Source organism: Drosophila innubila (genome assembly GCF_004354385.1).
Source record: "Drosophila innubila isolate TH190305 chromosome 3L unlocalized genomic scaffold, UK_Dinn_1.0 0_D_3L, whole genome shotgun sequence".
Classification (NCBI taxonomy): domain Eukaryota; kingdom Metazoa; phylum Arthropoda; class Insecta; order Diptera; family Drosophilidae; genus Drosophila; species Drosophila innubila.
In genome coordinates, this window is record NW_022995376.1 from 21,982,771 (window position 1) to 22,010,638 (window position 27,868).

The 27,868-nt window shown below is 40.0% G+C and overlaps 3 protein-coding genes across 7 annotated transcripts; 1 reads left to right on the plus strand and 2 right to left on the minus strand.

Annotated features, from left to right (window-relative positions):
- Nucleotides 1-387: 387 nt before the first annotated feature.
- On the plus strand, nt 388-18,431 carry LOC117786272 (homeotic protein female sterile). 5 transcript variants are annotated; one of them, XM_034624440.1, is made up of 10 exons: nt 388-640; nt 1,489-1,726; nt 6,136-9,023; nt 9,461-9,990; nt 10,056-10,248; nt 10,754-12,796; nt 12,839-15,217; nt 16,766-17,856; nt 17,929-18,126; nt 18,185-18,431. In XM_034624440.1, exons 3-9 carry the CDS (start codon nt 6,901-6,903, stop codon nt 18,123-18,125), a joined length of 8,556 nt encoding a protein of 2,851 aa, XP_034480331.1. In that variant the 5' UTR covers nt 388-640; nt 1,489-1,726; nt 6,136-6,900; the 3' UTR covers nt 18,126; nt 18,185-18,431. The 5 variants fall into 5 exon arrangements, with proteins under 5 accessions (XP_034480331.1, XP_034480328.1, XP_034480329.1 ...); XM_034624437.1 differs by having other exon boundaries at nt 10,754-15,217; XM_034624438.1 differs by having other exon boundaries at nt 1,492-1,726; nt 10,754-15,217.
- LOC117788503 lies at nt 2,237-4,138 on the minus strand. Its single transcript, XM_034627288.1, has 3 exons — nt 4,055-4,138; nt 3,923-3,957; nt 2,237-2,728 (listed from the first exon to the last, which is right to left on the minus strand). Exons 1-3 carry the CDS (start codon nt 4,136-4,138, stop codon nt 2,431-2,433), a joined length of 417 nt encoding a protein of 138 aa, XP_034483179.1. The 3' UTR covers nt 2,237-2,430.
- A 3,817-nt stretch (nt 18,432-22,248) lies between the features above and the next one.
- Nucleotides 22,249-24,628, minus strand: LOC117786275 (digestive cysteine proteinase 1). Its single transcript, XM_034624444.1, has 3 exons — nt 24,480-24,628; nt 23,043-24,032; nt 22,249-22,976 (listed from the first exon to the last, which is right to left on the minus strand). The coding sequence occupies exons 1-3, from the start codon at nt 24,526-24,528 to the stop codon at nt 22,366-22,368; spliced, it is 1,650 nt and encodes a 549-aa protein (XP_034480335.1). The 5' UTR covers nt 24,529-24,628; the 3' UTR covers nt 22,249-22,365.
- Between the last annotated feature and the right edge of the window lie 3,240 nt (nt 24,629-27,868).

The following is a 27,868-nucleotide window of genomic DNA, read 5'->3' on the forward strand; positions in this document are numbered from 1 at the left end:
CTCTGCATAAAATTAAAAAATGTTGGCTTCAAAATTAAGAAAAGTTCCAATTAAATGAATTTTCGTAGGTGCATCTAAATTTATTTTGATTAAATTAGAACAAGTTGCCAGATCGGAAAATTTTGCTGGGTGGCAGCCGTTGCATCTGGTGTCATTCTTCCAAGCCAGTGCTGGCAAGTTTTGGGGGGAACAATATATGTTTCTGTTAAATTTGTTATCGTGGGACTTTTGCACAGTTTTACCAAAAATATTAATTGCAAAACTTAGCTGAAAATAGCCAGATTTCCGAATCGTCAAATTTATCGACAATCAGAGTTGCATTACAGCGACTATGAATTCGCCGCATCTGTAACAAATTAACAGTCTCATATTGAGCATAACAGTAGCATAAGATAACATTCTGCGCTTACATTTAGATGAAGAAGAAGAATCGGAGTAACGCGGAGTGTGAAACGCGTTTATAATTGTAAAATCAACAAATAAATTATAAAAAATTTGTTCCGGGCACTGTGCCCAAGTGCAGTTTTCGCTACACGATAAAATGTAATGATGAAAAGTGTTAGTTATAGCTTAAAATGTAGTTTTAAATTTTGTCTTATTAGCGTGTTGGTAAAGATGAAAAACACATAGGACGTGAAAGGTAAAATGCGTGCGGAGCGTGAGTGTAAGCGAGATGCCGTTAAAGTGTTGTAGCAGCGGTCTATATACATACATACATTGTATATTTCAAAGCGTGTGTTTGTGTGTGAGCACGAAGCGAGGTACAAAATGTAATAAAGAATTGTACAAATTGTAATTATATTTTTTTCGTGTTACCCTTTAATTCTTTTATGTCAATGTGCAAAATCGAATATCCACTTACATATGGGCATCTTTAAAATATATGTGGTTGTCTATGCTATTAGGCATCTGGCTTGTCCCTACATATTTTTAGTGAACTTTATTTTTTTCTTGTTGGCATGTATGCATGTTTATTCTGTAAAAAAAAACGTGTAATATTACACTGAAAATACAACAAATTTTGTGTATATGAGCGGCAATATCCGTGTATAGATTTATATATATGTACATAGGTACATATTTCGGTGGCGCCGTGTGTGTACATGCATGCATATATGTATGTATCAACGAACAGACAGAAAGACAAAACGAATGTACGTACAGCACTATAAAGTACACAGCGGAATGGCAGGCGCAGTAGGAATAGTCTAAAGAAAGACAATGTAGAAGAAGCAGCGCGAACAAAATAAAATAGCCGATAATAGGTAGGATTTGTGCTAGTTGGCATGTCTATGGCCGCAAGCGAAAACGGCCACACTATATGTAGCTGTCAATATGATACAAGTGCGCGCGCAGCACAGCACTGTATGTTCATCTCGTTCCTACACACGCTCAGTAGGTGTTTTCGTGCGCATTTTTCGTTGTATTTCTTATGCCATACGTATTTATAATAAAATTGATTAATCAAAGAGGAAACGTTTATTTTAGCAGGCAGCAAACGTTAAAACAACGTCGCGATTCACAATCACAAAACCTGCAAACCAAATTACAGTGTGTGAGTATCGAAATTGTGAATATGTGAAAAAAAAAATCCAAACATACTAAAGTTATATGCAAAACATAATTTTGTTCCGAAAACCGCGAATGTCACACGTTAAACTTATACGACAACTTGCAATTTAAACCCGTGTTGTGCATAATGAAGTTATACTAAAAATCTTATACGGTGAGTATATTTATTTGAAAGTTAAACAAAACAACCTCAACGCGCGCGCAAATCGCAAGTCAAAGGTAGAAATTTCAACCCAATATTTTCAATCCTATTCGGCAATAAAAAGAGCAGAATGTTTCTAAACTAGTGTAGTTGTCAATAAGTGTTGATATTGTCAAGTTAAATTATTATTAATATAGTGCTATTGTAAATCTTTTAGTTTTTTTTTTCGCACAGTGGGTCGCCATATTTAATTTCGTACTTTTCCCAGTGCCCTCTATGCTGTGCTCACTCGCACCTACATGCTTGACATATAGCTTGCGCATTCGTTTGTTTTGCTTGCGATTTTCTTTTGTGCAACGTGAAGTTAGTTGTGCGTAATTGAGCCAAGTAGAGTTGCCAGCTTTGCAAAGAATTTGTGAAATGTGTATTTATGTTTCGAATTGCGTTTGTGTTAAACAAATGTTTGATTAAATGACTGGTGAACTTAAATTAAAAAACTATTTGCTTGCAGTAAGACTAATTTGAATACGTCTATGAAATAATATTCTTATGTATGTATCTGCAACCACTACATGTGGGGTTTATTGTTTTGACATGCGCAGTAACCCTTAAATAAATTGAATTAACAGAGTATTTTTAAATGAAATAATAATGTTATGCACTATTTCACACAAAAGAAATTAAAACTTGTCGCCATATTGCAATTAAACATATTTTCAGGATGTTAAAACCGCTCCACTGTCGCTTAGTTTTTTGCCATTATTCTCAGCTTTTTCCGAATTTCGTTGTACACTCCTGTACACTGTTATGTTTTCGTCAAACGTTTTATTCCCTATTCTTGCTGTTACATGTTTGTACGCCATGAAGTTGGCCGCTGTTGCCCGTTTTGCTGGTATTGTGTGTTCATCTGCTTGTCTCTTTCCATCACATCTTTCGTTGTGTTTATCGCTTGTGCTGCTCTTTACGCATACGTGATTTTTGCCTCGACTGCCCTGTACGATTTTTCGCCACTTTCTGTGGTATGGGCAAAAATGAAAGCAAAAGTTGATGAACAAGTTTTTACTATATGTATATTCCTTGGGCGCATACGAAACTCAATACATAATATACACTCGAAATGGGAAAAACATTCAATATTTCAAGGGTTGTCAGAATTTGCCGCTTATACACCCCCGCCAAAAATATGCAAATGTATCGTACGATTGGATAGATTCGCATTTATACATATGTACATACAAACATGCAGTTACACATATGCATTGATTTCAATGTGGGAGTAAATGGGCGGAGGAGGATGTACGAGAAGTTTCTCTATTTGAAGCCTTATAGATATGTAAATGTGCATATCTATAATAAATGCTTAGGTACTTTTACTCATTAATTTATACAATTGGTATTTGTTGCAGTACTTAATATGCAATCCACCAGAAAGGCAGCTGAAAACTGATTTGAAAATGTCAGTCTGTTCAAAGTTTATCCAATAGAGACGTAAGGCGCTAAAACTATGAAAACAAACAGAGAGGCAAACAAGCGTATGAAATGTGCGCAACAACAAAAAATAAGACGCAATTAGTTGACACTAGCTGGCATTAACAAACCAAACCAAATGTAAAATACAAATAGATAGAATACAACATTGAAATGTAGGTGTTGGTGTGGGGCAGCCCCTCGATATGTGTATGTATATGTAATGTAGGCAACGGCAATTGCATTAATTTTATTGTTGTAAATGTTATTGAATATGTAACGAATGTGATAAGTCGATTGTTGGCCATTGATATCGATCGTTGACACCGATTAGATTTGCTTTTAAATTTGAGAAGCTTTGATTGCTGACCTGACGACGAGTTTGCCAATTTCTCTACTATTGCAATTCCAACAGTGAGTTTTTTTTTCTCTCTCGAACTACAGCAAAGCTTAACGAAAGCGCGGCGACCAGTCGCCATGTTGTATGATTGTTTGCGGTAAGTTTCAATGTGCATTCAAACATGCTCTTTTTCTCTCTCTCTCTCGTAAGTTTGCTTACCAATGCATACGCACATTCTCATGCATTCGCTGTAGCATACCTTGTATGAATGTGTGTAAATTTGTTTATGGCGCGCAGTTTAGATAATGGTTGGGGTAGGGTTTATTAAGCTTTTGCATGCACAGTTGTTTGTCGTATTTACACTTTGATGCGTATTTCACTTTTCTGGTATTTAAACTTACATGTGTTCACTCGTATTTGTGTATATATTATGTGCCTTTATTTATCTGCATCTTGTGCTTTTTTAGATGCTTGTGTTTATTTCAAAGTGTGTCGCCGTCATGTTTGTAAATCATACACACACACACACAGACACAAGTAAAATCAATCTGCAGCACCCAGAAATTGTTGTTGCTTCTGTTATCTTGGGGCTTGTCGCTTTTATTGAGAAATAACATTAAACGGAAATAAATTGTACACACATGTGTGTGTGTTTGTATGGATGTACATATGTAGTCGGGTCACAAAAATTACACAATTCCGTCCCATAGGCAGCGAAATAAATTGAAATTATAAATAGCAATATTATGCGTATAATAAAAACTAAGTAATTCTTTTGCACCTTCTGCTATCAAGCAGTAGTTGAATTTGCTTCTTTAAAGGGTTTATTTTAAATTTTAAGAATGGAGACAAGCTAACAGTATATTCCAGGAAATAAAAATTGCAATGTTACATAACATATTTATGTGTGTCCAGCTTCTGTTATAGTTATATACACATGTGATTAATTTGATTGTGCAGTCATTATTGTTTAGCAAAGTATTTACATAAATGTGTATGTACATATGTATGTAAATGTGTGCATGCAGTAAATACTTGATGGGGTTACATAAACCCATTGACTGTACAATTAACAATTCGCAATTCTGTGAAATTGTGTGTGGTTTTGTTTCTGTTTGTGTTTCTTTCCTTTGCAATTCAAATTGATTGCTAAGTAAAAGCGAATAGCAAAAAGCACATGAATAGCATTCAATTGAATGTATGTACATACATATGTATGTAAATGCGCGACGATTGCTCTGGCTGCTGTTCTACCCAATTTCAATTAGAAATGATATTTCAATAGGCGCAAATCGCAGTCAGCGTACTTTTAGAAACTACAAACGCCAACAACAACGAACGGACATTAGATACTAAAAACAGCAGCAAAAAAATACAAACAACAACAACAACTACAACAATAACAACGCAGCGGCGAGTAAGATGTCGCCGACTGCGACTGAATGCCGCGCCGGATGCCAAGGCAAAATTAGTGCATTCACTTTTTGCTTTGGCTTTGGCTACGACCAAAAGCCACACACACGCATACACTCTCACATTCAAGCACACAGAAACACACAGAATGAATGCATTCAAGCACACTCAAACACATGTAACTTGTAAATACGAATGTTGAGGTGTAAAGCGACTGCGCAAGAAATACTATAGAATTAAAGAAAAATGTAGAAATACCAAATCGCAGACTGCAGAAACTAAAGAAGAAGAAACATACACAATAAGATAATGCCGGAAGATCAAGCTTTTATTTGCTATGGTTAAATTGATGAATGATAAAAGAGTTGACTTATTTCTTATATCAAAAAATATAACAATAATATTACAAATAATATAAGGAATTGTTTTTTTTTTTTTTTTTATCTATTTAATAATAATACGATGAAGCTTTTATAGCTTTTAATAAATTTTAATCTTTTTAAAGACACTAATTATATTTAAAAAAAAATTAAAAAACCAATTAAAGGTGTTTTTCTGTATACTGAATTTATATTTTGCAATATTAGGTTCTTTGGAATTTTAAAATTAGTCTTTGCACGTATCCAAGTTTTTTAGCTTGACATGATTAGCGTCGCTCGTAAAAATGATGAGTGGTTAATGCAAACAAGAAAACAGGTTTTATTTTTGCTTAAAGCAAAAATGCACAAGTGCTAAATGTTGTTGGTCTCGTCATTGGGTTTTGCACTCGCACACGCATACATAACCACATACAAATGTAAACAATGCAAGTTCATAACGTATATCTATCACTTGGTCTCTGCTTTGATGTAGTTGTTGTTGTTGCTTGGGTCTCTATTAACGAGTTGGTAGCTACTTGACTTCAAGCTTGTACTCGCTGCAAGTGCATTCGCGAATAGCGTGCCTAAAGAGCACTGGATAAATACACAAATATACACAAGCAGAAACAATTGCGATGCGCATGCGTTTCGTTATTGCCTGTTGTTTTGGATTACATAAGCTTTAAAATGACAGTTGGCAACGCTGTACGATGTATTAGCTGGCAATTATCGATAACCGATAGTCTAATTGGCTTTAAAAACTATCGATTGAAATATTACGATTTATACATATAATTATTTTATAATTAATACTATTTTTTCATTATTTACTTTTCTTGCAGCAAATGGAATATACAACGAAACATCGTTTAGTGAGTTAAAATTGATGCAGTTTCGTTGTGCTGGATAACAACAAAAAGGACAAGATCAAATACCAATAACAACGAGACGTCAACTACAACAACAATAACAACGAGAAAGGACAAGAAGAGCAAAGCATAGAGAAGGAGTGAGAGAGATAGCAGAGGAAGGAAGAAGCTTAAAAATAATACGCACCGTTATGTTTGTAATGGCTAACAATGTAATGTGGCACAGTGTTGGAAATCGTATTTGCAATTTGAATGCGCGCCGCCCACAATTAGCAGCCGCCATTAGCGGTCAGGCAAACGCCATCGGCAACGCCAACGAAGAAAGCATTTCTGGTTATGCATTAGGCCCCCAAAGGTTTGGGGGCACCATCACTAACAGAGGCAGTAGTAAACGCACTTGCAGCAGCAGCAGCAGCTTAACGCGGCAAAAGTCACAATATATTAAACAAAAACAAGAAAATCTAAAACAACAGCAGCGGCGGCAGAGGCAAAAGCTTCTTGTAAACGAGATGTCTAGTGAAGTAGTGTTGTGAAATGCCAAAAAAAAAAAAACAAAACGCAAAAGCAGCTACTAAAGAAGAGCAACATAAACTTAGCACCAGTTAAAAGCAGACCCCCTCCCGCCTCCCCCTTGTAAAACAACAATTTAGTTTCAAAGCGATTCTATGATCGCCAAGTAAAAATACACATTTAATTATATTATTTTTGTGAGCAATTATAATAAATTGATAAATAAACATGCCCATGTCCACGCACGACACGGTCTTTGTGGAACCCGTCGTCACAAGCGGCAGCGCCAGCAGCAGCAACAGCAATAACAACAGCAGCAGCAACAGAATTGCCATTGGTGGATCACAGCAGCAGCAACTGCAGCAACAGCAGCCGCATATTGTTATCGATGGCAGCAGTTTATCGACGCAGGCGCAACTGAAGCGGATCATGCAGCGACGTATGTCGATACAAGCGCAGCCGGCACAAAAGTACGCGGTGCGTACAACAGCAGCGCAACAACAGCAGCAGCATCAACAACAAACGTCACAGCAACAGCAGCACGAATTGTTGAATCCACAAATCTACAAGATTGTAACCACCGATGGCAGCACTAGCAATGTCATCATTGATGCCTCCTCAGCGGCGCCACCGCATAACTCCAAGCTGTTGCTTAGTAATCTCACGGTGCTCTCAAAACAGGCACCGCCAATGTCCTCCCAGACACAGCAACAACAGCAGCAGCAGCTCAACTATCTCAGCGCCAAGAATTTGCCCTATGTTACGGCAACGCCAACTATTAAGCAGCAGCAACAGCAGCAAAAATTTGGCAACATCAGCGCCTATAAAGCGGCAGGTGTAGGCGCCACACCAAAGCAACTACACGGTTATGCTCAAGCCACTCAACAGGCGGCAACGGCGACTCCGCTAATGCAAAAGGTGACGCTCGGATCGCGTGTTGTCACACGACTGCAATCGTATGTGCCGCCGCAGCAGCAGCAACAGCAGGCGCCGCAGATTATTGTGCAGCCGGCGCAGCAGAAATATGTTAATGCTGTTGCAAACCGACCGGCGATAACGACGGCAGCAGGCGGAGCAGCTGCAGCGCTACTCAAGAAGACCAACCAAAAGATAACGGTCAAGACTGTTGGTAACATGCTGCAGCAGCATCAGCAACAACAGCAACAACAACAACAGCAACAACAACAACAGCAGCAGCAGCAGCAACAACAACAACTCAAAGCTTTCATCTCCTCACAACAGTCGACTCACAAAGCTGGCGTTAAAACGAAATTTGTTAAGCAATACAGTAGCGTTGGCAGCGCAGCAACTGCGCTGTCGATTGCTGCCGTGCCGCAGCAACAGAATGTATACGCCAAGCAGCAGCAGCAGCAACAACTGACGCCCAGCAAGGTTGGCAAACTGCAAGCGGGCAGCACCATAAACAACAACAACAAGTATGTGGTGCAGCAGCAACCGTTGCAACAATTGGCCGCCAATTTGCCACAGGGTACACAGCTGCAACAAAAGACAACAGCAGCAACAGCCGGCGGCGGCGGTTACATGCTGCAACAGTCAACGCCGGGTGCTATCAAGTTTGTCAACTCACATGGCACTATCATACAGCAGCATCAGCCACAGATTCAGGCTCAAACCAAACGCATTCACTACAACAGCACCAGCAGCAGTGACAGTAGCAGCGAACTTCAACAACAACAGCAGCAGCAATCTTCGCTTATCACCGACGATGTGATGATTGTAAATGGAACGCAAATGACGGATGAGTTATCGGCTCGTATATTGCAGAGCATGGCCCAAAAGTCGTTTAGCCAGCAACAGCAGCGTTATCAGCAACAGACAACACCAACAGTTGCAGCAGCAGCAGCAACAACAACCAACATGCCGCCGCCACAGCCAACAGCAACATCAACGCAAATTGTATATGCCGGCAGCAACAGCAGCATCAGCCACAACAACAATTTAACGACATCTACATCGGGTAATTTGTTGTTGACGCACTTTCAAGCAGCAGCAATGTCACCCAGTTCATCGACAACAACATTATCATCATCATCGCCATCGGTAAACTCGTCATCGTCATCATATCTAACTGTAAGCACCTCCAGTGCGCCCTCGGTGAGCATATCCTCACATGGATTTTCCAGCGGCAGCGCTGCAATGTCCTCGTACATGTCGGCAACAGCGGCACGTCGTCAATCTGTGAGTGCGCCGAGCAGTCGAGCGGCGTCGCTGGAACGCAAGCAACATCAACAGCACCTGCAACATGAGGCAATCGCATCGGTGGCAGCGGCAGCAGCTGCAGCTGCTAATCGGAAACCACCACCCAATGTGGTCGAGTATTATAAGCACAGGTAAGCAATCAAAATCAACTTATTTCAGCGATAACAAATTAAAAGATCAGTGCTGCGAAATAATGTATCGATAGTACCATTGATAGTACACTCTCCCAAGCAATTGTATTCATCACTTTCGATAACCATCAATAAACTAAAAGTTTAGTTTATCAATCTAGTAAGCTCAAAAAATTTAAATTTGACAAAATTGTATTTGTAATAAATTGCCTGAAAATGTTAAAAAGAAAAGACAAGACAAATATGTTTGTTAATAAATTGTGTTGTTTCGATATGAAAAGTTGGCCTGAGATTTTGAGTAGGATGCAGCTCTGTTACAGATTAATCTATAGCTAACGAACAATGTTTACATCGGAACGGAAAGGTTTTATTTATACGTTAAATTTTGTTAAGTTCTCCTGAATCACAACTAATCTTGTTGATTCTTTGCATTGCAGCCTTAACCACAGCAATAGCACAAACAATTTGAGCAGTCTGCGTGGCAACAATACGAGCAGCAACAGCAACACGACGACAACAACGTTGACGACGCCGCAACTGACGCAAGTGCATGTGGATGCAACGACACTGATGATGAAACCGCAGCAGCAACAATTACAACCGCAGCAGCAGCAGCAACAACAACAACAACAACAACAACAACCAGCGCAGCATCAGCAACAGCCATTGCATCCACATTCGCAGATGACTGCAAATGAGGAGGAGTTGTATATTGAAGAAGTGCGTCCAGTGCCTGTGCTAACGCAGGATTTGCGACTGCAACAGCTGCATGCCATAATGCAGGATCACACATATGCCTCTCAGCAGCAGCAGCAGCAGCAACAACAACAGCAGCAGCAGACAACATCAATAACAACGGGCGGCGCACAACAACCCCAACAATGGTCACTCGGTGGTATCGGCGTTACAGTGGCAGCTGCAGCAACGACACCAGGCAGCAGCTACAGCAGCTACTATGGACAACAAAGTAAGCTTATCACCTTTACACTCCTCCAATCTTTTGAAATCTTTACTAATTCACATATCTTTTAGTTGGACGCCATGTACCGGATGATGATGCTCACTCGGCTATAAGCGGCAGCTCACGTTTGGCAAGCGCTGACATTGATCCCGGCGAGGAGACGGAAACGGCACCCGAAGCAGAGGCTGAGGACGATTCGGTGACACGCTGCATTTGTGAATTAACCCACGACGATGGTTACATGATATGCTGTGACAAATGCTCGTAAGTATATCTAGATATTAATGAATAATTAAAAATCAAAAATAATTAATAAGGAAAACAATGAAGATCAATTTCCAAAAAAAACTACATATTTCCTTTAATAAAATTAAATACATTTTCTTGATATTTTTTTTTTCTTTTTAAATTTATTATTAATATTAAATAAAATAATTTCATTGAGTTTATCAAGAACTTGATTTGAAAAAAAAATTATAATATTAATAATGATAATACAAAAACAAAAAAAATAAATTTAAAATAACTCAAAATTTTTTTGTTTTCAAAAATTAGTATTTTTTAATACAATAAAATAAATTTTATTTCACAATCTTAATTACAAGAATTATATTTTTTTAAAATCAATATTTAATAAATTATATTTCAAGTTTAGAATCTTTAACAATAACTATAATTTGTGTACACAAATGGATAGAAATAAAATCAAATGTGTTGCAATCTTAGAAAGAATTTAAGAGCAAAACTAATTTGAATTGTGTTTTTATAGCGCCTGGCAACATGTGGACTGCATGGGCATCGACCGTCTCAACATACCGGAAGAGTATCAGTGTGAGCTGTGCCAGCCTCGAACTGTGGACAAGGCCAGAGCACGTGCCTTGCAGCGACAGAAGCGCAAGGAGCACATGATGCTGGTGGCCTCTCAAGCCGCCAATGGTGCAGCCGTTGCAGCAGCAGCTGCCGCCGCGTCAGCAGCCGCAGCAGGTGGAAATGGAATGGGTGTGGCAGCTGCTGGAGGAATGCAAGGAGGAACGCTCTACACTAGCCAAGATCTCCAGCAGCAGCAGCAGCAGCAGCAACAACAACAGCAACAACGTCTGGGCTCTGGACTCAATGGTGGTTATGCAACAGGAGCAGCTGCTGGCGGTTTGGCCAAGAAATCAAAGAAAACCAAAGATGGAGCCGCTGCAACGTTAAAGAAGAGTAAAAAGAGCGGCGACAAGTTGTCAGCAGCAAGTGGTGGTGGTTCTGCTGCTGCCGGCGGTGCTGGTGGTGTTGGTGGTGGCTCAGGCAGCGCCAAGGCGACAAAGAAAAGCAGCAAACGGAAGAGTAAATCGAGTGGCGATGGCAATGGTGGCAACAGTCCCGCCCTCACTGCCGCCGAAAAGCATGCAGCGAATTTGCGCCAATGGATCGAGCATTATGAATACGCTGTAACAAATCATTATTCGCCGGAGTTGCGAGCGCGTCTCCATGCCATACAAAAGCAGCCTAGTTTGCTGCAGAGCATCCAGAATACAGAGAACAAGGCGTTGCGTTTAATTGCTGGCGGCTGTGCCAGTGAACTGGAGAAGCGTGCCCAATTAATACCGTATGCGGGCGCCAAGGTGCTCATCAGCAGCATCGATCTGGCGCCACATGCCCCCATCCATGAGCTGAGGGGCAAGTATATGCTGACAACGCAGTTTCGTACACAGAATCCCACCGTTAACATGAATACGCCGCCGCCCAGTAATTATTTGAACAGCTTCAAGGTCCACAAGACGCCTGGACAGTTTGTCTTCTTTTACCAGCTGCCGGGCGTGGAGGCGCCAATGCAAACGCATCCACATCTGCAGTTGACAAACCAGCAAGCATTGCCCGCCTATCTCAAAGGACCTGAAGTCTGTGTCGATACGAGAACGTACGGCAACGATGCCCGTTTCGTTCGTCGCTCGTGTCGACCGAATGCCGAGTTGCAGCATTATTTCGAGAAGGGAACGTTGCATCTCTATATTGTGGCACTGACGCACATACGTGCTCAGACAGAGATTACGGTGCGGCATGAACCGCATGATTTAACCGCTGTGGAGCATAAGAAATCCCATTCGGCGGTCATTCAACCGACGAGCACACGCTGTGCCTGCGACCTGGGGAGCGATTGTCTGTTCGCTCTGCCGCTGGCGGTGCAACAACAATTGCAGGCACCACCCGCTCAACCCCGCAGCAGTCATCGCAACAAAGCGGCGGCTGCCGCAGCGGCAGCAGCGGCTGCTGCCAATAGCGCGGCAGCGATTCAACTCACCATGGGATTAGGCAACAGTGTGGCAGCAGCTGCTGCTGTTGCTGCCGCGGCAACAGCACGTAATCGTACCACATCCTCAAGTGGCGAGAGCAGCAGCCATATGGGACTTAATAGTCCACAGTTGAGCCAACTGAATTTGGGCTTTAAACCCAGTCCGACATTGGTGACAGCAACAGTTGGTACCGCAGCGGCAGCAGCTGCATTGCTCTGCAACAGCAACAGTAATGGTGGCAACAGCAGTAATTCGTGTTCCGTTTCCATGTCCAGTGTGTTGCATGATTCGGGAATTTGTACATCTTCATCGTCGCCATCAGTGTCCATTCCATCGCCAACGCCCACACAATTGCAATCGCCCACATTGCAGCATCAGCAACAGCAGCAGCAGCTACAACAGCAACAACAACAAACATCATTGCTGCAACGCAGTCCAACACAGCAGCAACAGCAAATACTGGCAGCGCTGCCAACGCCAATGTTGATGTCGCCACAGATGCTGCCGAAGCCTGCACAACAGCAACCATCGCTGATGCAGCAGCAGCAACAACAGCAGCAGCAGCAACAACAGCAGCAGCAGCAACAACAGCAGCAACAGGAGCCGCTGGCGGTCATTGCAGCTGCAGCGGCAGCACAGCGTCCCATGGCAACATACTACTTGCAGCCACAACAGCAGCCACATTTCCTGCAGCAGCAGCAACAACAGCAGCAGCAACAACAACAACAACAACAATTGGCTGATGAAGCACGCATGGCGGTTAGTGCGCTGCAAACGCTACATGCTACGCCCACATCGCATATTGTAACGCCCATTAAAATTACAACGCAGCAACAATTAAAGCAGCAACCATTAAAGCAGCAACCATTAAAGCAGCAACCACCACAATTGCAGCTAGCGCAGCATCAACAACCGCAACAACAACCGCAGCAACAACCGCAGCAACAACCGCAGCAACAACCGCAGCAACAACCGCAGCAACAACCGCAGCAACAACAAGCGCAACAACCGCTGCAGCCACTACAACAACAGCAGCAACTGCAGCATCAACAGCAGCATCAACAACCACAAACAACACTCTATCAACCTGTGGTGTCGCCTTCAAAGACGCCAACAAAAATTGTTGCACAAACGCTTGCCAACAACATTAACAATTGCAGCAACAACAACAATATCAACGTCATCACAACGCCAGCAGCCCGTAAAACTCCTGCGAAATCGGCAACAACACCAACAACAACAATCAATAGTCCCAAGTTGGATGCAAAGGAAGATGAGTCAACGGCAGCAGCAACCGCAACGACAGCAACAACAACAGCGAGTACGCCAGCAACATCAACGCCTACTGCCAAAAAGGACAAACCAAAGTCACGCGAGGAGCGCAAACTGGAGGCGATATTGCGTGCCATTGATAAAATGGAGAAGCAAGAGGCGCGGGGCAAGAAGGCGGGTGGTGCGGGCGGTGCACTCGCCGGCGCGGAAAGTCGACAGTTGGGCAGCAAGCAGCGTGCGAGCAATTCACCTGCATCGCCACGTAAACGCAATTCTAACAGCAATTCCATCAGTGAATCAATTGATGGAAGTATCGTAGGTTTCGGCACGCCCACCACCAGCAATAACAACAGTATCAACAACAACAACTGCACATCGAGACGCAACAAAAAGAAGCGGAAAGTTAGTCGCAGCTACAACAACAACAACAATAGCAAACGACGTAAGAGTCTTAATGAATCGGATAACGAGTCGCATACCGAGTCCGAGCTCACATCGCCAGCAGCACATCAGCAACATAGCAGCAGCAACAACAACATGATGCTGCAACAGCAACAACAATCGGCTGATCAGGCAGCTGGTTTGTTGCTGGCATTGGCGCACAACAACTGCGACGCCTTTAAATCACCAACAACCACAACAGCGATGCCAGCAACAACAACAGGAGCATCTTCAGTAAGCAGTGCGTGTCTGCTAATTGAAGCAGCAATGGGACCGCTGGAACAACAACCACAACAACAGCAAGTGGTAGTTCAACAATTGCAATCACCTTCAACGGGAGAGTTTAAATATCCACCCAGCGGTGCCAAGACCAAAAAGACGCTGATGTCCAGTTGGTTTCAACAATCTGAGCAATGTGAACAGCAGCAACAGCAGCAACAAGAAACGTCAGGTTTAGACAGTCTAGTGCAGGCCGCAATGAGTGAAATAAATGGTTCCCGAGAACAACTGCAACAGCAATCATTTCAGCAGCAACAGCAACAACAGCAAGAAACGCCAGCGCCAGCATTGTTGAAAGTGGAACAATTTATACACCAAGTGGAGGCAACAGAGCGATTGCAATTGCCGTCGGTACAGAATAATTCATCGGTGAAGAAGCGCTGGCTGCGCCAGGCCATCAGCGAGGAGACCACGGATGAAAGTCAACCACAGACTCCCACACCGAGCATATTATCGCCCCATCTGCAGCAACAACATCCGCATCAACAACAGCAGCAACAGACGCCACCGTTGCTACCGAATGGTTTTAGTACGCCGCTAAAGAAACGACGTCTTGTGGTCATCAGCAATGGTGGACTTGAGGAAACTGCTGCGGAGGAACCACATATCGATGTCATTGGCAGCGCTGGCGAAGAAGATCACAAAATGGAACAAATTGAGGCAAAGACAGATCTATTAAAGGTGGAGACACAACAGCTGCACTTTGAGCAGGAAGATGATGTAGACATCTTGCGTTCCCCCAGTCCAGGTGCCCAACAAATTGTGGCCGAGGATAACCTGGTTAAAATTGAGCCAGAGGACACCAGTGCCGCGGCGGAGGATGTTAAAATTGATGTGGAACGTGAGGAGAGCCAGGCGTGTGATAACTTTGAAGAGTTGCTCAAAGTAAAGCGAGAGCAAGAGCAACAACAGCAACAACAGCAAGAACAAGAGCAGCAACAACAACATCAGCAACAAGAGCAACAGCAAGAACAAGCCAAGCCAGAAACGTTGCCAGAGACATTGTTGCTGGTGGAGCAGCAGAAATTGCCCAAAGTGGAGCCCAAGGCGGAGATTAAACCAGAGCCGCAAACGCTGCCAAACAAAGTGGAGTCAATGCCAGAGCCCAAACCGGGAGAATCGCTGCTACGCACAGCAGCAACACTCCCAGTTGCAACAACCTCAACCACATTGCTTGTAGATTCTGTGAAGGCGGCCATTAAAGCGCGTGGAACAGTTGTAAAGGAGGAGCTTGAGGAGCCGCTGAAGAAGAAGCCTAAACTGGAAGTCCAACCATCAACAACAGCAGTAGGAACAGCAACTACTGCAGCGAAGACAACAATAACAGGTGCAGTACCAACTACTGTAGCAGCAACAGCAGCTGCAAGTGTAACAACTGTAACAACGGCTGCAGCTGCTGCTGCTGCTGCTGCAACTACAACTACAACAGCAACAGGAACACCAACAGCTGTAACAGTAGCGACAACTGCAGCGAGCAGCAAAAATCTAACCGAGCTGGACATTCAGGAGCGTTTGTTGTCCTTCCATGCGGCAAACATTTCGTACTTGCAATCGCGCAACAAGAAGGCAACTGGCAGCAGCTGTTCCTCCAGCAAGAGCAACAACACCACCACCACCAACAACAACAACAACACAGCTGAACTTGCCAACAAAAAGTCTAGCAAGGACAAAGATGAGAAGCGTGAGCGAGAAAAGCAGCTGAAAAAGTCAAAGAAGGAGAAAAAGAAGTCAAAGGATAAAGACAAACAAAAGGCGACAGCAGCAGTTGCAACCATGGGAGCAATGGCAGCGCCTGCGCTTAAAAAGAAACAGCCCAAAGAGAGCAAGCAGCAGCAGCAACAACTGCTAGCAATGCCCACAGCAACAATAGCTGGCACGCCAACAACACCAACAGCGACAGCAAATGGCAAAACTAAACACAACAGCAACACACTCGACCAACAGCAACTACAACAGTCGGCGCTGCGTCGTCGCACCATGTCCATGTGTGTAACACCAGCCACGCCTCCAACGCTCACAGCAGCAGCAGCTGCTATAGCAACAAAGAAGCGGCAAACGAATTTTGAACAAGAGTTGAGCAAACCGAATAGTCAAATACTCAGCAGCAGTTTGTTGTTGAACAGCACTAAGGCACCGCAGCAACCAACAGCAGTGACAGCAGCAGCAGTTGCTGTTGCAGCAGGCGCTGTTGCGGTGACAGCTCAACAGCAACAGCATCGCAAGGAGAACAATCATCAACAACAGCAGGAGTTGCAGGGAACAATGAGTTTGGCACAAGCGATTGCAAGTGGAAAATTGACAGCAATCAGTCGGCGTCGTGAATCCATGTGTGGCAGTCGACAGCAGGCGGCGTTGATGGCTGCGTTCAGCAAGAAGGAGAAGAAGGAGAAAAAGAAGAGCAAGAAAAAGGATCGCGAAAAGAAACAAAAGGACAAAGAAAAGGATAAAGATAAAGATGCAAGCAATAATAAAACAAAGAGCAACAATCAACAGAAAGTACAGCAGCAGCAGCCGCAGCAGCAACAACAGCAACAGTTGCCCATAGGAACAACCACAACGCCAACAATAAATGCTATACCCAAAATTATAGCCAAGCCAGCCACGCCCATTGTAACGCCCATATCAGCAGCACCAATACCTGTGCTCATCACACAGCCGACACCAACAATGACAGCAATACCTGCGGTAGCGGCAGCAGCAACAACACCGACAGCAACATCGCCGGTAGCCGTGCCCATTGCTGTTGCCGGTAACAACAGTTGCTCCTCTGCGAAGCAATTGCCGTATTATAATACGATTTATGGCAAATTGCAGGATCCACCAACATTGCCTGCAAGTGCCGCTTTAGTTTCCTCGCCTATAGCCAAGTTGCAGAACAACAGCATGCCCAGCTTGGCAGAGTACTTGGAGGCCACTAAATCGAAGGCAGCGAAAGCAGCTGTTGTTGCTAATGTCCCCGCCGTGGCCCCATCTGTGACGGTGATTGCCACGCCTCCATCTGCAATTGCACCTGCTGCTGCTGCTGTGGCAGCAATCGATAGTATGCCGCCACCAGCAACAACGCCACTTAAGTTGTATACACGCACCGCCAGCCATGATCCACGACTAAATCCCATGCTCACAGTGCCAGAGCCGGCGCCAATGCCCAAGCGGAAGTTGTCCATTAGCGAGTATCGGATGCGTCATCGTCCGTCGGTGGATACGGCGCCATCAACACCAACAACACCAACCACACCAACGACACCCACAACGGAAGGGGGTTTCGCCAAGCCGCAGACCATCAACAAGTGTTCGTTGCAGTCGCCGGAGCGGTTTCAGGCAGCGATGAGGGAACGACGCAATTCTATCAGTATCCATCAGAACAACAACAGCAGTAACAGTAATAATAAAAGCAACAGCAATCATCATTATCAGCAACAGTTGCCGTCACATCAGCAGCAGCAGCATCATTCGCCACATACACATCATTTGTCGCAGTCGTCGGCCCTTAAAAGTAAAACATTAAACAACTCCACAACGAACTCAGCGGCTGCCACATTGAGCACCGTCAACAACATCCTGAACACAGCCCACAGGCTCCACATGTTGGACGACAAGCCCAAGGGTAAGCAACAACAACAATAACGACCACGTTTTTGACAATTCGTACTTACTTATTTATTTTTAAATTTTCAAGGTGGACACTTTAATGCGGCGCCGACGTTACTGGAACAGCAGCAGGAGAAGATGAGCGAAAGATCACGCTGCCTGCAACGTACAATATCCTGTGATTCGCGTGTCATTGAACGGTTGGGCGCAGGCGCATCAGCTGCTGGGGGCGTCAGTTTACCAGAGAAAGCCACGGCGGCGGGCTCCAGGCGAGATGGTGCGTAAGGTGAGTTATAAATTAAATTGAATTAAAAATAGTTATCTAAAAATTTCCATTATTTCAGCTGCATTTGGAAAATCACAGATAAACAATAACAAGGATAATTCAAATATGAAACCCAGTTAAATGAACAGACAACAAATCGACCTAGCGAATCAAACAAAAACTAAAAACGAAAAAAGATAACTTTTACTATAGACATTGAAAATGATTTAAGCGCTTTCCTTATTTACAAATGTAGAGCAAGAAAAAAAATACATACTCGGAAAATCGTGTAAGAACCGATAATTAACGTCAGTCAGAAAATGGAATCCTTATTTTTTTTTGTGTTGCAAACGCTATTTACTTGCTATAACTAATACTACTTACACATACATATAGAATTTAGATATGTATATAGACAAAATTTATATTAACGATATGAGATTGAGGGGAGAAATATTACAACAACAAAAAACAACAATATACATTTAAAAACGAAAACACATGATTTAAGCCTTCTGCTAAATTATTTAGTTATTTAATAATTTTTTTTTGTATCAAATCGAGCAAATAAAATATTATCGTATATATTTATATATATATATATATATCTAACTATACATAGCGCTATAATGATATATATGCTTAGATATAACAAATAAAAGAATACAAAAAAAAAAAAACAAATTGAAAGTCTAAGATGTTGGTTAGCTAAACAATTAATTTAAATTCCTTTTGATTTAAACTATATTAATTGTGTATTATACTAATTCGTTTGTTGTAATTGATTTACCTTCATTTATTTTACTGGAATATGCAAGAGATAAAATCTATAATTAATTTAATATAATTATAAATTTATGATTATTTTTATACATTTTCTGTAATAGTTATTATTAAAGAGCAAAACTAATAGTATATTTACATATACTTAAAGGCAAAAACGAAGCATTAAATAATATAATTAATTATTTTAAATAAAAAATACAACAGCAACTACAACACTAACAACAACAACATATAACCAGGCTTAAAACGCAAGCAATACTAAGAACCAAAATAAAAACCAGAAAAAATCAACAATATAAATAAAAGTTGTAAATATTTAATTGCATAAGCGAGAGAGAGAAAGCGTATATTGTTAAATATCTGTACATAGCGTCGAGCAGTCGTTTTATTGTTAACTTAAACGCATAAAACAAACAACAACAACAACAACAAAAACAAATTAAACGCTACTTTTAGTCTGTAAGTTTGAAACATTGAAAAAAGAGTACAAAACGCGAGTTAATTGAACATAAATTATTCTTAAGCAATACCCTTAAAACAACAAATATATATAAAAAAAATACAAAGAAAAACAAAGAAAAAACAGAAAAATTAAAATTGTATATAAATGGTTCCAAACGAGGCCGTCGCGTATTTAGCTTTAGGTAAATTAACTAACACGCTGCCCCCCCTTTAACCCACCACCTTCAATATACAATTTGGGTTTGGAATAAGATTTATTTATTTTCTTTACATTTCTTTTATTATAAAAAATTTTTAAAAATCTTAAGGGACAGTGCAGCAAACAAAATACAAAAACAACAACCATTTGACCCTGTGAATATGTATATCTAATTCAATATCTAATATAAACAAAAAATTAAAAAACAGCAAAAAAAAAACAAACATCCAAACATTAGTCATCCTCTATTAATTACATTTCCTTTTTTAATTTTTTCTTTTCACTGAAATTAACTTTTTGTATATAACATCAACAAAAACAACAACTTTTATATTTTAAAATTAACAGCATACCACTTTTTGTAGGCAAAGTGAATTTTAACTTTATATAATTAAACTAAGATTAAACAATATTCAAATCCCACAAGTTCTTAAAGATGATGATGAAATTATGGTTTTGACTGATGCAAACTTAATTATCTTATTGGTAATCCTTGTAATTTATTCAAGAGCTTAGATTTATAGATGAAATTGCGATTGATCAATCAATAGATTAATTGAATTTGGATTCTTCACTAAACTTTTATTTTTCAATCTCAATAAGCAAGTTTATCAGATTCTTATAATCCTTATACTAGGCATGAGTTTATATGACTTGCTTAAATTGTAATTGATCAATCAATAGATTACATGATTATAGTTTACAATCTAATAACAAAGAATGAGATAATCATCCTTTGAATAAATTCATTTATTGTATGGTTATATCTCAATTAAGATGTCATGACTCATTATATTCGAGTTCGGTTTGGTATTTCCGTTGCATCAGTCCATGTCATTTGCTAAAATTTCAGAAAAAAAGTTCATCCTAAAGTAACATAATTTTCACAAAAAAAGGAATAATTATTATTCTTATAAACATATATTATATTTAATAGAAGCTCTTGTTACACTGTAGATTTGCAAAAGTTAGAATGTATACATTTTAGATTTTGTAACTTTTAAGAATTTGTTGTTTATCTTTATGAGCGTTTTTTTCCTATTGTACATAAAAGAAACCGATTTTATAAAAAACTTATTGTTTATTTACTTAAGATCTGTATAATACTTATATAGTTATAGTTACATAAATATAAATATACATACATTAATTTTAAAGAAATTTGTAACAAGTTCATAATGAAAATTGATGAAACGACGAAAGATAAAAAAAAGGTAATGAAAAATAGTTGTAGATAAATTACGTATAACTTATTTGATGAAAATTCAATATAATCATTTTTACTTTATTTTTAAGTGCGAATTTGAATAATAAGAGTAGAGTTTTTAGCCTTAAAATTTGGTTTAACTGATGTACATTAAATATGTTAATTATTTACTAAAAAAAGAAAACAAACAAAATACACAGACACACACACACAAAAATCATGCGCGAATGTTAATAACACTTCCGTCTGTAAAATACATTGAAAATTGGATTCGTAAGATTCTTTACAAATAAACATGAAACAGAAAAACAAAAAAATGAAAATAAAATGATAACATTTCAAACAATTTGTTTCATTTTTACTTATGCAGGTTCCAAGAAACATTTAATCTTTGAACATTACCTACGGGCATTACAGCCATAGCTTGAAGTTATATTTGAAGGTATAAATATACCTTATCAGCTTTGTTTTATTTTTTTTTTGGTAGCTAAGCTCGATTCCAAATATTACTGCAATCTTGAGTGTAATATAGTTTAGTTTGGACGCAAAATCCATCAAAGTTTCTTTCTCTATCTTCTCTCTACATGAATGCTTGGCCATGAGTGCAGCTAGTTCGACGGACAATTAGGTAAACGAGTTTTGTGTGACAGTGTATTTTAGAAATTCACAACTTATGACAGGGATAATGATTCAATTGATTGGGACAATTGTGCGGAACACCGAAATGGTGGATGGTGGTACAATTCCTGTGGATCTTGGTATGCAATTAAAGAACTGTAATATTGATATAAAAGTTTTAATTTAACCTATTTCTAAACAGCAATTTAAGAGGACTGTACTTTGATTGTGGAGTTATTAATACGACTTCAAATTATTGGAATATCTGGGTTTCCTTCAAAACTGTGAAAACGCTAATACGGCCCAAGGAGTTGATTGAAAATAATACAATTTGAATATGAACACTTACCAAAAACTATCAAAAATATATCACAAAAATTTCTAATTAAATGAAGTATACGTATTTGCAGCATGTGGTAATTATAATAAATGTTACAGTTTGTAATATAACAAAATATATACAGCAACAAACGATACTTCCTGTGGTTAGTAATACAAGTAAGTAAATATATATAAATAAAAGGTTAAATTGCATAATACTCATTAAATAATAATATAATCCGAACACAGTTCATAATGACTTATTTTATGCAATTCAATGAGTACTATACTTGAGTATAGTTAAGCAAAATGAAACTGAATATAGTATACGATATTAGTTAATCAATCTCATGTTTCAGTCGTAGGAAATACTGATTCAGTCGTTATATGATATTACGCCATTGAGATTAAGGAAAGCTGTACAAAGTGCAGTGCACCTCTGCTTATTGTCTTCTAAGCTTATCGCTGCTGATGTAAATAGTTGGGGTCAGATACAGATACATACATAGATCGAAGACTATGCGTAAATTGATGATAAGAAACAAAAGAATTTAATTATAAAATGAGTATAAACATGTTATTTTATTGCTTATTAAAAGCCCTTAGGGCCTTGGAATGTAAAGTACAATTGAAATCATTATGCATATGATATGAGGGGAATGAGTTTCTACATTTCAACATAGGTGGGCATGGTCATGACGCCACAGTTGTTCTTGCGGGCAGACATTAAAATGTAGCCATCGTTTCCCCAGTAGGTGGACCAGGAGTTCTTAACCAGCCAGTAATCCTCGCCATTAATGGTGCCATAGCCGACAGCTAAGACGGCATGATCGAGGCCATCTTTATCGTTCTTACACTCTGGCTCATAGTAGACACCGTGCGAATAGAAGCTAAAAGTTTTGGGGGAGGCATCAATGGCCACCGAGATCGGACCATGCTTGAGCAAGGCCAATTTGAAGGCATCGGGATCATTGGCGGTGACATTGACAAAGCCGGTGATGGGGGCCACAAGTGTAGTATTGGCAATGTGACAATATCCATCCTGGCCGAGATAGGGGCCATATTCCTCTTCGGTGGGTACGCCGCCGACTTGCATCATCCATTGATAAACCCGGAAGTCCTCGCCTCCATCACATCCATTATTGCCATAGCCCCAAGAGCAGTCGATCAACGCCTGCTGCGAGAGACGCACCATATTGCCGCCGTTCTTAAGGAAAAATGCGCCCTCAATAGCTCCAATTGTTCCAAAGGACCAGCAAGAGCCGCACACCGATTGATCTGCAAATGAAAAAAGGAGTAGGATTAAATGTAATAGCCGGAATATTGGACAAGAGTCGTACACACCTTTAACGGGACTCACAGCTCCATATAGACGCCAATCGTATTGAGAGGGTATTTCATCCTTGAGCTTGTTCACGTCATAGGGAAAGGGTTTGCCTGTGTTAAAGACACCAGATGACTTGTAGCCACGTCGCGCCTTCAGCTCCTCCTCACTCTTATCGGCCAGATGATTGACAGCCAGCGTATAACTCAGTTTAGCCCGATTCTTCGAGTGAATATAGCGCAAGTTCTGACGGAATATGTTCTTGCGATGCTCGTGTTCCTTGTCATCGCTATAATCGATGCCGTGCTTGCGCTTGAAATGATGGAACGCATTATCCACATGCTCATCGCTGCCCGAGATGAACTCCCGCATGGGATTAAATGTGGCGAAGTGTCCGGTGCCGGGACCTGGGAAGCCAGTGCACGTTAAGCTCTCATCGATCACAAACACCTCGTTGGGAATGTCGTCATGCACGTAGCTATCGTATTCCAGATAATAATGATCAAAGTGGGAACCCAACAGCGTATTGTAGCCTCGCATCTCATAGCGCACTGGAATCGGCATACGACTGGCGGGATAATGTGGTGACTTCTTGTAGCGCACCCACAACGTATAAATGTTCTTCTTCTGGCCATTGATCTGCACCAGCTGGAACTTATCGCAAGTAAAGCCGAGGAATGTCTCGGTGCCGATGAGTGCAAAGGTTTTTACGTCAGGTAAAATGCTTTGAATTTCCACATGCTCCTTCTCCGTGCCGTTCAACTGGAGACAGCTCAGCTTGTTAAGGTTATCTCGGGTTGTGACCGGCGCCAGCTTCAATGAGGTGCCATATTGACCCTCTCCTGCCAGCTGATAAGTCTTCACCATGCCTCCATAATAATCAATGCGGGAGCGTTTCGTATTCTTATCGTACCAGGCATAAAAAGGCTCCGCTATCTCAGCATATGGAATATACAGTGTACCCTTGACAATGTAGTTCGGATCCCAACGGGGCGGCTTTGTACCATGAGCTGTAAAAATGTACCAACAAATTGTTGTGAAAAACATTAAGCGGTAAACAGGCAGCCATTGCAAAACTTAACTCACGCCACACTTTTTATGCATATGGGTAAATACCCACACATATATACATATACACAGTTAGTCAAGAGTGTACTGGTAATATTAAAATTTACTTTTGCTTTTTTCCCTCATATTTTTAACAATAGTTAAATTCAAATTTCTTTGTTTAACTTGTTCTAAAAACTGAGACGAGAAAAATAAAATATTAAATAATAATCCAGTGCAATATAAGTTTTTTGCGAGAGAAATTGTGCCAAATTTTTGATTTTGTCAAATCACTTTCTTGACTAACTGTATGTACAGCCAAAATGCCGCTTAGACACATACACACAAGCGCAACCATTGTGATTTCTTTGTTTAGAATTAGTTTGTGTGTGTTTTTTAATATAGCTCACCTGCTAGCATTAAGCTGGCCAGCAGCGCCAAGTTTAACCACAATCGCATTTTAATGTATTTTATCGCAATATAACTCTTATTAAAATTTAATGCGTTTCTGTTAAAAGTCAAATACCAATTGGAATTATTCCAATGCAAATCAAACGACGAAAGCTCGCATGAGCAGAGAGTATGAGGTATGAAAACCAGAGAGAGAGAGAGCAACAGCTGGTGCCGATAACAGCTGTCAACGCCTAACATGATCATTTAACAGAGCTGTTAATTGACTGTGACTAAAAAAAAATTAATTTTAAATTAAATAACATTTTGATGAATACTTAAAATTCGAAATTCGAAAAAAAATATATATAAATTTTAATGAAGGTTTGAAACTCGTCAACCTAAGGGAAGAGAAGCTAAAAATTAAATTCTAAAAATATTAAAATAATCATTAATTCGAGAAACTTCCAACAAAAATTATGCAAAAATTTTCAAAATTCTAGCTTCAAAAATAAGAAAAATTTCAATTTAGTCAAATCTTCAAAGTTGCAACTGAATTTTTTTTTTTATTAAATTAGAACACGTTGCCAGATCGGGAAATTCTGTAGGGTGGCAGCCCTTGGGCCAAGGACCAGGCTGCCACCTTTCACATCAGTGCTGGCAAGTTTTTATCAATCAATAGATTGAGATGGCGCCAGTCGATAAATTTAAATTTAGGTGTTGCAACTATCAAAACGCCATAACTTTGTAATTAATTAACAATTTTAGGAAAATACAAAATTCGAAATTACATAAAATTAAAGTAATGAAGGTTTGAAGTTCGTCACCCCTCGGGAAGAGATATTACAAAATTTAATTTAAAAAATATCAATAAATCAAGAAAACTCTGCGAAAAAATTTAAAAAAAATGACGAAATTTGCCAAAACTGGGTGGAAAAATTGTTTGTTACAAATTTTGACAATGTTTCCAAAATGGTTCACATTGCCAAATCGCTAAATTCTGCAGTGTGGCAGCCCTTCGACAGGGGGCAGTATTCCTCACCAGTGCTGGCAAGTTTTGGGGGGGAACAATAGCTGTTTCTGTTAAATTCTGTTAAATTTGTTATTGTGGGACTTTTGCACAGTTTTTGCAAAATATTAATAGCAAAACTTAGCTGAAAATAGACATATCTAGCTATAAAATAGCTAAGTTGGCAACAGTGCCCACGACAGACGCCAAGTAATTAGGGATGGGAAAAAAAACCATTAATCGATTATTGAATCATATGATTAACTTAAGCCGAGCGATTATTTATCGTAATTAATCGAGATAAATTACAATAATCGACTAATCAAATGATTTTTTAAATTTGCAACTATTTTTTAATTTTTGATATTATTTCATTAAAATGTGTAATGCATTTGATATTAACAACAACTAAAAAATACTTAAAAGAGCACAAAGGTGCTAAATTTTTATTTATTTAATAGGGAATTGAGGATCAGTAGTTAAGGTGGTCAGCCTGTTCCTCTTTTCAGTGTCAATAAAACCCGCCTTTGCAAGAAGACAAGAGTATAAGATATAACTTGGTGGCATAATCAATCTATGAAAATTGCTCAGCCATTTTACTTTGCACTTACGCGCAAATTATTTGAATATTTAATCGATTAAGGATTCAATTAATCGAAACCCATTTTGCGATTTAAATAAATCGTGAATTGGGACAAATAATCGATTAATGAGTATCATATGATTAATCGTGCCATCACTACAAGCAACCACCAAGCGAGCAGCAGCGTCGTTATCACAGTCGTGCCCAAACGTGCAGTGTTAGTGTACCACAACACGAATCAAAAGTGCACAAATATATTTAAGTACATACATACACACATACATATGCATAGAAGTATGTAACCTGCTGCAGCCCCAAAAAGTGTGCTATAAATGATTTAGTGCAATTGCACGATGTGCAAGACGTGGATGTGCAATGTGGATTAAAGTACGACTATTGTAGCCGTAAAAGTGCGCGTCGAATAATAAAATTGCATTACGTTTTAATTGCATTTTGTTCTTTCGCCCTAGTGTTCAATTGTGCATAGTTCTGAGATAAACGTTTATTGAAATAAATTAAATATTTTATAAAATTATTGTGAAAACTACGCATCTTATCAATAAGTAAGGTCCTACAGCGAATATGACCGAAAATTAAATCCTAATTGTGAGTGGTAAGCGTGGGCGTTTTGTTGTTGTTGTTTAGCTAATTTACATATGTATAACAAGGGTATACATATTTCAAATAGTACATACATTAACTGACCTGTGTATAGATATGTTTTGACATCTACTGCCCCCACCAATCTCAGTTGTTGTTACGCTTTCGATGAAAATTCAATGTAATAAAAGCAATTTTTCAAATTAATTATACCACTTAATAGGTGTTTGATGGATTGAACAGAATGAATTGAATCATAAATTAGCATACAAATATTCGTATAATATTGAATCGGAAAGAAAATGTAGTTTACTTTTTTGGTGTTTTTTTTATTTAGGAATCTAAGCATTGTTTATTTTAATAAATTTATCATTTTATTAGCACTGTAAAGAGTTTTTTTTATAAACTGAAAAAAATGTCGTTAAACTGAATTGTATTAAATTATGCAACGTTTCAAAAGAGAAATTTCTAGAAATCAGTTGAAGATAAGTTATAAAAAGTAATTTTCTAGTGGATTTGCGAGTTCTTCCACAGAAGTTACTTTGTAACTCCATTGTGAAGTGCACTTAAAGGGAAAACAGCGCAAAATGTATTCAAGTTAAATGTGGGTGTGTGTGTGTGTGTATGTGTATGTTTGTTTAAGTAGACATTTGGCTGTGTGTAACCTACATTTAAAACGACAAATACGACACATACATATATACATAACAAGTCAAATCCGTGACCGAAGTCCTAGTGGTTGTCGTAGGCGCTACCCTGCGCTGCTCAAGTAAGTAGCAGGAGGCGGGGGCGGTGCAATAGCGTCGGCGTCACATGTAAATTTACTTTTATCAGTGCCCAAAAAAAAAAAAACAACAGACAACCACCCACCCACACACGCACACACACACACACACATAAATGCATGCTTCAACAAATTTTATATACCGTTAGAGCAGCGCCTGCTCTCAGGGGCACGACGCGCACTCTCGCGAGAGTCGCCAAAATACGAATCGAGTTCGTTGCGTTTGCTGCTTCCGTTTCCAAATATTAAGCTCATTCTTGTGTTCTCCAGCTCTCCTGCTCTCTTTCTCTCACACACACAGACTCACTCCAGTGTGAGAGCGCGTTGTCCACTAAGGAGCAAAGTCGACCTGCCTTACCGTCACCTGCCTTACCTAAGCTGTTTATTGTTGTGCGTGCTGCTTTGAATTTCCTTTTTCGTTTTTCTTACGCCA

Excerpts from the sequence above, each read along its gene's own strand:
- LOC117788503 (XM_034627288.1), bottom strand. The coding sequence starts at position 4,138 with ATGTTATTTCTCAATAAAAGCGACAAGCCCCAAGATAACAGAAGCAAC. Across the intron at positions 3,958-4,054 it reads TGCAGATTGATTTTACTTGT|GCACATAATATATACACAAA; the intron begins GTCTGTGTGTGT and ends AGATAAATAAAG. Across the intron at positions 2,729-3,922 it reads ACAAATACGAGTGAACACAT|AAAGTGGCGAAAAATCGTAC; the intron begins GTAAGTTTAAAT and ends CCCATACCACAG.
- LOC117786272 (XM_034624437.1), top strand. The coding sequence starts at position 6,901 with ATGCCCATGTCCACGCACGACACGGTCTTTGTGGAACCCGTCGTCACA. Across the intron at positions 9,991-10,055 it reads CAGCTACTATGGACAACAAA|TTGGACGCCATGTACCGGAT; the intron begins GTAAGCTTATCA and ends CATATCTTTTAG. Across the intron at positions 17,857-17,928 it reads GTTGGACGACAAGCCCAAGG|GTGGACACTTTAATGCGGCG; the intron begins GTAAGCAACAAC and ends TAAATTTTCAAG.
- LOC117786275 (XM_034624444.1), bottom strand. The coding sequence starts at position 24,528 with ATGCGATTGTGGTTAAACTTGGCGCTGCTGGCCAGCTTAATGCTAGCA. Across the intron at positions 24,033-24,479 it reads GGCCAGCTTAATGCTAGCAG|CTCATGGTACAAAGCCGCCC; the intron begins GTGAGCTATATT and ends ACATTTTTACAG. Across the intron at positions 22,977-23,042 it reads AGCTGTGAGTCCCGTTAAAG|ATCAATCGGTGTGCGGCTCT; the intron begins GTGTGTACGACT and ends TTTCATTTGCAG.